Here is a 9062-nt window from a genome sequence, read left to right as displayed (position 1 = left end):
TGAGAAAAAGGCCCAAACAGTAAAACTGGATAACAAAGAAAAGCAGGAACGATACAAAAGCTATGCAAAATTAGGAGAATTGGCAATAATTCTCGAGAGGAAGAGGGATGGGAGCTTGAAATGTTAACAAAGTCAATAATGATATCATTCATTTTTGCTGGAATAGGTTTCAGAGCTGGAGCTTGCCAAAGGGAAGGGCTTACTTCAGCACAAACATTTAAGCAGCAGCAGCAGGAAAACAAAAAATAAGGCAGATACTCCCCTCTCTACCACATGTTTAAGAAGCAGCAGAAAATGATATCCATATAAAGAAGACTGCCCCACACCCCGCAACACACTCACCCCCGTATGGAAATCCATGACTTGGAGAGAAGCAGAGGTCTAAGTACAGCATGAAGATAAATAGAAAGGGAACTGAAGGAAATACCACATAAAGATTACACCACAAACTGCCCAGCTGGGCAGAACTTGAGCTGCCAATAATTTGATTTCACAAAAAGCTAAAGAATAAGAGAGAAAACTCTATTCAATTCTGATAAGGAAAAACTGAAAAATGAAGTGGAAGAAAAGGAAACTGTATAACCACCCTGTCTCAGGAAGGGAATGTCTACAGTTAATATTGGAGGGCTTACTACGCCTATGTAGTGGGCAAAGGGGAGACACACTGAAGAATTCTGTGTTGTCCCGCATATTGAACTTTCTGCGAGAATGGAATGTTCTGTACTTGTGTTGTCCAATGTGGTAGCCACTAGTGGTAGAAACTGCTGTTTGTGTGAGTTGTGTATGTGTCTGCTCAATTTTCCCATCACCTGAAATAGGGGCCCTTCAGGCACCTCCAAGGAAGACTGGATCTCAGGGTGTAGAGGAGGCAGCTATGCAAAACTTGGTAATGGTTTAAACTGGGGACTCGAGGGTGTTTCTGAATGTCTGGATGAGGTGATCAAGCAGAATATCAAAATGTGATGCTATCACCGAGAAAGGAAATCAGGAAGGGAAGGTAGAGGAATGCAAATGAACACGTCAATTCTGAACGTGGGGTGGCAGCCAGAACAGCCCCTCTGTTCCTCATCAAGAAGTCCACACCCTAATCTCGGGAACCTGTGACTGTTAATTTACAAGCCGAACGGGAATTAAGGCTACAGATGGAACTAAGGTTGCTCATTAGCTGACCTTAAGACAAGGAGAAGATCCTGGACTGGCCGGGTGGGCCCAATACAATTACAAGGGGCCTTAAAAGTGGAAGAGGGAGACGCGAGAGGAAGGCACAGAAACATAACTATGGAGGGTGGTCATGAGATGCAACGTTGCTAGCTTTAAAGATGGAAGAAGGGGCCAGGACTCACGGAACATGGGCGGCCTCTAGAAGCTGGAAAGGATAAACAGATTCTTCCCGAGAGCCCCCAGAAGGGAACACAGCCTTCCTGATACCTGGATTTCAGCCCAGTGAGAGACCGTGTTGGACTTCTATGCTACAGAGCTGTGAGGTAATACATTTGTGTTGTTTTAAGCCACTAAATTTGTAGTAATTTGTTATAGCGGGAGTAGGAAACTAACACACATATCAAAGCTAAAAAAACCCCACAAAACCTGCAGGTATGAGAAAAAAAGGAAATATTTAAGAAGTGTCAGCCAAAAGGCAGAAGGTGCATTCTGCAGAGTGGTGACAAGTTCATTTACCACGGGACATGAGGTTCAAAGCAATGTGGGAAAAGTGGGAAGGAGGCAATGGGGTCAAGGTGAAGTTACTTAGAGCAATATGAGGATGACAGGGTGGAAAAGAACAGGGGCTGTGGTGTTTTCCAGCCTGTATCTCTAACACAGAGCCTAACACATAAGTGCTCAATGTTTGCAGAATGGAGCTGCGAGGAGGGGGCTGTACTTTGGACAGTGTGGGATAGATAATGCTGGAGTAGAGAGAAGGGAATGCAGGAATGAGGCATGGTGGGGTGAAGTAACCCAACACGGAAAAGCTCCGTGCTGAGGCCTTTGGGGTCTCAGGCCTGATTGATAGCCTATGTTCAAGTGATTCCCAGCACCTTTGTGAGAAGCTCCTGAAGTTAAGGTACTTAACGAAGAAATCCTCCATTACAGGGGACGGGGCTTGCTGGCAGAATGGAGGGGAGCCGGTGAGAACTGCAGCTGTCTCAGTGGCTAGGATGCCTTGAGCTGCTTTTGAGAGACAACTAAAGGAGTCAACGTGGTGACGCAAGGAGCTCTGGACTACTTTGAACTCAAAGAGGATGTGTACATAGTGTAATAAGTAGGACATTAACTAGTAATGAACATAAAAAATGGGACCTGGGACCAGAAGCCCGGAGGCAAGTGTCAGAAGGACAAAAGCCCCAAATGAGCTGAAATGTGTGGAATATGTTAAGAAAAACAGAGCCTTTTCAGGCCACAACCAGGAAGAAGCCAGGGAGAAAGGTCACTGCTTCCAGCACCTGGTACACACTTAAATAACAGAGGACGCAGATCTGAATGAATTAAGTTTTTCAAACAGAATGATTTTCAAGCAGCAAGTGTGGATGGAAGAAACAAGGTTAGACAGGCTCTGAACCTCGAGATAGGTGTATTTAAAAAAAATCTAGACATTTTAATAAATACAAGTCTTCAGTTCTCAGCAAACTAGGTATCCTGGATTAAACAGATGTGATTGTATATCTAGTGATCAGTGACATGAGAAGTCGCAGGAACAGAAAAGAGCCATACCATCCATCAGAGATTGGTGTTATTCCAATTTTCAGAAACAAAAAAGGCTTATCTCCTAGTCTATAATTGAGTACTTTTGAAGAGATTAAAACACCAACAGAAATATGTATTAAATGGCTCTTTGGTCAGACACCACACTAGAACCTTTTATTATACATTAACTCCTTTAACGTGAATCCCTAGACAAAGTAGAGTAGGTTATTATTCTTTCATGTACTCCTGGTTGTACTGAGAACAAGTCATGCCAAGCTTACATTTTCTGTTTTGGAAGGGAAATACAGGAGACAGTAAGTCAGTTCCGGAAGTAATTTGGTATCTAAAACAACTAGAGAGCTGTAGCCTGGATGGTAACACCATCTGTGGTATCTCCAAAGCTGCAACAATGCCGGGGGCCAGGAAGCACTCATTACATGTGGAATAAGGGATGCAACCCACAGTTGACTTGAATGATAAAGTGCTCCAGATCAGTTGACAGCAGGGCATCTCCGGAACCTTTGAGTTTGACCTTAACCTATCCCAGCTCAACGTTTGAATCAACTGAGATGAAGCCAACTTACCACATTCAAAGATAACATGCTAAGGGCAGCCAAATTATTAGAAGGCAAGAGTCAGTATTCTAAAATATCTGCATGGCTAGAATTAGGTGAAATTAAAAAAAAAATAGTTTTAGAGATTGTAGAAGGAAAGTCCTACCTTTGGGCTTGAAAAAAATGAACTGCGTAATAGGATGAGGAAAACCTAGTTTAAGAGTAGTTCACCTACAAGAACTCATAAGTTTTCGTTAATTGCAGGCTCAATAAGAAGCAGCTGTCTGATAGTGGTCAAAAAACCAGCTAATGCCAATTCTAGGCTGCATTCACAGAAGACAATGTCCTCTTTGCCAGTATCATCTCTGGGGAATGTTCTCAATTCTGGAAATAGCATTTTAAAAGAATAACTGGACTGTGTTGGGAGGACGGCAGGATTGAAGCTTGGGAATGATCTGGAAAACTATTGAAGGAACAGCGAATGTTTAAACTGAAGGGGGGAGACCTTTTTGGGGGGAACAGTGTACAGCAAAATGGTATCTTTAAATAAGATATGCTGTCTAATGGAAAAGGGATTTGACTAGGGATGACAGATGGGTTTCCTCTCCTGAGCCAGTTCTAATCAACTGGCAGTGACTGCCCGGAACTGGTGCTGAGAAAGATTGAGAGACGAAGTGCAGTCAGCGGGGAAAAATGCTGTGATCAATTATCCACCGCTGCGGGTTTGGGAGAGGGCACTTACCTACTGGAGTGCCAAGTATTTGCTCTTTTTTGCCACCAACCAAATCTTACCCGTCAAGGCTCAGATGAAGTCATTTTTTCTAGCGATGTCCCGGCCACTTCCATATTCAACCACCTCTCCTTTTTCTAAACTCCTTACCCAGTCAACAATGCATCTTGGCTCTCATCCAGCTCTCCCGCTACAATGTTTTCATTACTGCTTCTGGAGAGACTGGTTCCTTTTCTAATTAGATTTAAGCATCCTGGGTACCCGGCTCACTTCTTCCTCACAGCATGCAAAACCGGTGGGTACTCGAAGTTTTTAGCTCACTGATTTTCAACCAGCGGCGATTTTGCCTTCTAGAGGACATCTGGCAGTGTCTGGAGACATTCATGGTTGTCACAACTGGTGGGAAGGTGCACTGCTAAACACCCAACAGTGCACAGGACAGCGCCCACAACGAATATTCGGGCTCCAAATGGCAATAGTGCCGCAGTTAAGAAGCCCTGGGTTAGCTGGGTGACCTAGTGAAAGGCAACAGAAGCGAAGCCCCCGAGCTAGTGGACATTTGCAGGTTGAAATGCGGTGTGGATTGGCCAGGTGAGCTGTGCTGGACTCAGCCAGCTGGGGAATGGCCGGGTCGGGCCTGGCTGCCCCAGATGGGAACAGGGTGGACGGACAGGGCCAACACGCGGGTCACGCAGGGCCGGGGACGTGTCCTGGAGAGCCTGCCGCGCCCCCACCCCCTCCTCACGACATTCCCTACCTGCGCGGAGACGCAGACAATGGAAATACCCAGTCAGTTGCCTCAGCAGCTTCAGTTGAGATTCCCAGAGCAGCGCTCGCGAGACTCGGCCGTTGCGTTCTCGTGATATGTGGGAGGAGCCGGAGCGTCGCGCAGCCCAGCGCATGCGCGGTAACGCTCCAGGCTAGGGAGGCTCGTCGTGGCTGGCTTCAGGAGAGGGCGGGACCGGCTCTGAGCTGTGGTGCCTCATCTCTCCCAGTCCCGGCCCTCCAGCCTCCTGGGAAAGTCGCGCGTGGGCCACGACCCCGCCTACTCGTCAGAATCGCGGAGAAGGGAAGTGCGCCTCTCTGCCTGAGTTCGGAGTGGGAGGCAGAGCGTTCAGCTTCCTGGTGCCTCTCGATCCCCCGGGACAGAGGCAGGCTCCGAGGGCTGGGAGGCCCCTAGTCCTCGGCTTGCAGCCTGGGGTGGGTCTCAAACTCGGGGCGGGTGCGGCTGGCTTGGGAGGAAGCAGACACCTGAGGGCTCAGGTAGCTACACCGGCGCCTCCTCGGGATCGGCGGAAATGAAGCCTCTTGTTTGTTTTCGTTAAAGCAACTTTTCCCGCCGGGCCTCATAGGGCTTCCTGGAGACCAGCCAAGAGTCTGTTGTCAGAAATTCACCTCCTCTCTCTCCTGCCTGCTAGGTAACCCGTAACCATTTTCTCTTCCAGTCCACCATGCCCCCCAAAACTAAGATGTTGAGTCAAGATGAACTACGGAAAAAGCTGTACCAGACGTTTAAGGATCGGGGTATACTGGACACGCTCAAGGTATCAGTTTTAGGCATATCCGTTGTACAGCTTTTCCAAGTGTAATATGTAACAGGTAGTCCACATTTAGATCCCTCCAGTTCTTGGGTTTTAAAAGTAGTACGATATGTACTTGTAGATCGTATTGGTGAGTGATGTTTTCATGTTCTGTATAACTATATTCTGGAACAATAGTCTCAAATGGTTTCGAGTTTGAGTAGTCTAAAAGAGCATATTCAAATTATAGATTTATTGATCTGTCATTAAGATAAGATTGGGTACCTTCATAAAATGAATACATTTTAGGGAGATTAGGCTTGTTTTATAAATCTGGCTTATAGGTTCCTGAATTAATAAGCGGTTTTGTAACAGTCATGTTTCAATGAAAGACATTGAAACCGTATAGAAAACGTGCTTGTCTCACTCCAGTGTTATGACGTTTAAAAAACCAATCTATGGTACCGCTTACTGTAGAATAGTTTGGGGAATGAGAACTTTCTTCTTTAAAATATATTGAAAGGTATGAATATTTGGGCAGCAAATATTTATTAGTACACTATATATGAATTAACAAAGGATTTGAATTACTATATACATTACTATATACTATATACATTTCATTACTATATACATTATAGAAGTCTATTTTATACTTAAAGTGGGAAATTAAGAAAAAATTAACTTGATTTTTTTTTTTTTCCTTCTCCTTCCCCCATTGTTTTTGTAACTTTAAAACAAACCAATTCAGACTCATCTGAAAAATACAGAAAAACATACAGGAGAAAGGTCAAAATAAAAAGTCAACCCTGCTACAACCACTAACTGGCATAATGGGGTGTGTATGTGTGTGTGTATCCTCCTTAGTTTAATGTTATATGGTGAACATTTTCCTGTGTCCTTAAAAGTTTCTTGAAATCTTCATTTTTGGTGGGACCAGGCTCATATTTGGATGTATGGGTAATTTATATAGCAGTCCCCTGTTGAATATTTAATTTGGGCAGCAAATATTTATTAGCTCACTTTATATATGAATTAACAGCAAAGATTAGGATTAGCTCAAATGTTTTTATTACTATGTATATTTCAGAAGCATATTTTACACTTAAGATGTTGAGTAGGTTATTACCGAGGTCCACACGTTCCTTCAATTGCATCTCTCTCATTTTTTGCCTAGGATAGATTAAGTGGCATTACTTGTGTTCCTGTAGACACTTTATCCTGGAAAATCAAATCAAAGGGCATGAGCATTTTTTTTTTAAGGCTCTTGGTGTACGCATCTCGTTCTAGAAGGATTGTAATAGTTTTTATTCCACCAGTAATTTGAGAATGCTTGCCTCACTCCAGTATCATCATGACATTTTAAAAACCAATCTAAGATTGGAAAACCGTTATTTTAGTATTCATTCCTTTAATTATTAATGAGGTTGCAGATACTTTCTGGCCATTTGTGTTTTCCGTGGATTGACCATTGATATTCTCTGCCCATTTTTTCCCTAGAGTGTCAGTGTTTTCTTATTAATGTATAAGAATTCTTTTAGTAGAAACTATTAATCTCTTTTCCATTTTTGTGGTAATACTTTATCTCGGTGTTCAGTTTTAATTTGGCTCTAAAAATATTGATGTTACATTTTTATATGGTCAAATTTAATTTCTTTTTAGTTTTTGCTGATTATTCTCGCTAAATTCTTCACTAAGCATGAATATTCACTTTTAAGTTTTTTGAAAAGCTTCATTTTTTTACAGTTAACCCTTTAATTCACCTGAAATTGATTGTAGTATATAATGCATTGATACACTTTCTAATGTGGACTGATCCTTGCATTCCTGAGCATGGTATATATTCTTTCTTTTTTCTGTGTTTCTGGATTAGATGTGCTGGTGTTCTACTTCATATCTGTATGAAGTCACAATTGGTATTGACTAATCAGTATCCTTTCTGAGCTATCCTTGTTTGGTTTTGGTATGAGGATTATGCCAGCCTTCTTCACTCTACAGCTACCGTGTACCCTTGGGAGAAATGTTGTTTCCTGTTTGCAGCTGGCTGTCCAGTGTCTGTTATTCAGCTTGATCAATGGCAGGGCAGAGTTTTACTCTCTCAGCCTGAGCTAATTTTCACTTTCTCAGTTCAATGCGGCCTGGGTGAGTTCTAATGTTTAAAATGTCTTGAATTTTTTTAGTGGCCTAACTCCTATTCTGTTTAGATGTTTGAAAAGAATTTGTATTTATTGTTAAATACAAGTCATAGGTATCTATTAAGTGAAATTTATCAAATCCTTTTCTTATTTTGAGACTACTCAGTCTGTCAGTTTCTAAGAGAGATGTGCTGAGGATCCTCAGGCCTCTCCTTTCCCACTTCCTCTCCCCCCTACAATAACCGTACTTATTTCTAAGGGGCATTGTAAGCTTTAGTTCTGAATGGGTTTCCCTTTGCATCAGCCGTTGGAGGCCCCAAGCCAGTTTTGCAATTCCTTGTAGCAAGTGCTAGATGGCATGTTTTTGTGTTTGTCGAAATGGGAATTCATCTATAATATCATTTCATTTTTTTCTACTCTTATTTTCCTGTCACCTGCTTATATCACTCATTTAAATTTTATCATATTTTAGTACTCACTTGCAAGACACTCTTAGTCCTTTTATTAATTAAGCTGGATCTAAATATATTACTTCTTTAGTGTGTTACAAATCTACTTAAACCACCTCTAAATTTTACTGATGGAGAATGCTGTCGTTTCTCTTGTATTATTATTTTCTTTACTGAACTGTATTTCATGAGGCAGACCATGTGTATTCTGTTCAGTGTAAATGTCTTTTGTACTATAGGATTTTATATGTATAATAAATCCCTTTCTGTACTTGTAATTATATAGTGCTCTCTAGCTAAAGGATAGAAGGAGATATAACAAATCCACTTGTTTCTTGCTTGTATTCTATTGATAAAAGTACATTAGATATTATTTATTGCTGAACTCCATGAATTTAGGCAACATACCCTTAAGCTCAGCCCAGTTGTATGTTTCCAGATTACATGCAAAATAGATCAGAACAAATACTCAGTCGTTCAATTAATTTCGAGATTTTCTTAAAACCAAATGAATAATAACACTAGTGAATTAAACGAGAAAATTATCCACCTTGAACCTAGATTTCTTTATTTATAAAATGTGAGAAAATTATTGTTTCACGATATCTTGAGATGTAAATACTATATGCAAAAGTACATTTTAATAAGCCTTCTTTGGGTTTACTGATTTCTCTCTTGCATATGTTATTTCCCTTTTGAGAACTCAATTTTATCTTAATCAATATGCCCAATAAACTTGTTTCACCCGATATTGTTTTCATATCCTCCAACAATCTGCAGAGAGGTGAGGAAGCAGTAGAATTTTCTCCTGTAGTTGGTATCCCGGTCAGAAGTTGCTGCTGAGTCAGAGTCTACATGGGTTCTAGCTGACCACCAGTGCACTTTTTCCAGAACCCACCAGGCCGCTTGTCTCACGGGCTAAGACCGAGTGCAGGGGAAGGTTTCAAGTTCTGGCCGTGGATCTGGAACCATCGTGGAAATAAAGGGGACTC

General features: G+C 42.0%; 2 protein-coding genes across 5 annotated transcripts in view; one reads left to right on the top strand and one right to left on the bottom strand.

Annotated features, from left to right (window-relative positions):
• The window catches only part of TRAPPC2 (trafficking protein particle complex 2), a 14064-nt gene extending 9206 nt beyond the window's left edge, over positions 1–4858 (bottom strand). Inside the window, exon 1 of the mRNA XM_006911664.3 lies at positions 4724–4858. The gene's annotated coding sequence lies outside the window, so the exon portion shown is untranslated. The remainder of the gene's footprint in view (positions 1–4723) is intronic.
• Positions 4859–4865: 7 nt separating this feature from the next.
• OFD1 (OFD1, centriole and centriolar satellite protein) overlaps positions 4866–9062 on the top strand; it is a 44131-nt gene continuing 39934 nt past the window's right edge. For 2 of the 4 annotated variants that reach the window (XM_025046592.1, XM_006911663.3), the window contains exons 1-2: positions 4866–5166; positions 5412–5510. In XM_025046592.1, the coding sequence (XP_024902360.1) occupies positions 5418–5510 (93 nt within the window). In that variant the 5' untranslated portion in view covers positions 4866–5166; positions 5412–5417. Of the gene's footprint in view, positions 5167–5411; positions 5511–9062 lie in introns of those variants that run through there. The other 2 variants (XM_025046593.1, XM_025046595.1) reach the window with 2 other exon arrangements.

The sequence above is a fragment of the Pteropus alecto genome, unplaced genomic scaffold (assembly GCF_000325575.1).
Source record: "Pteropus alecto unplaced genomic scaffold, ASM32557v1 scaffold23, whole genome shotgun sequence".
In the NCBI taxonomy this organism is placed as follows: Eukaryota; Metazoa; Chordata; class Mammalia; order Chiroptera; family Pteropodidae; genus Pteropus; species Pteropus alecto.
The sequence above is the reverse complement of the archived record's forward strand: the minus strand, read 5'-3'. Positions and strand labels throughout refer to the sequence as shown.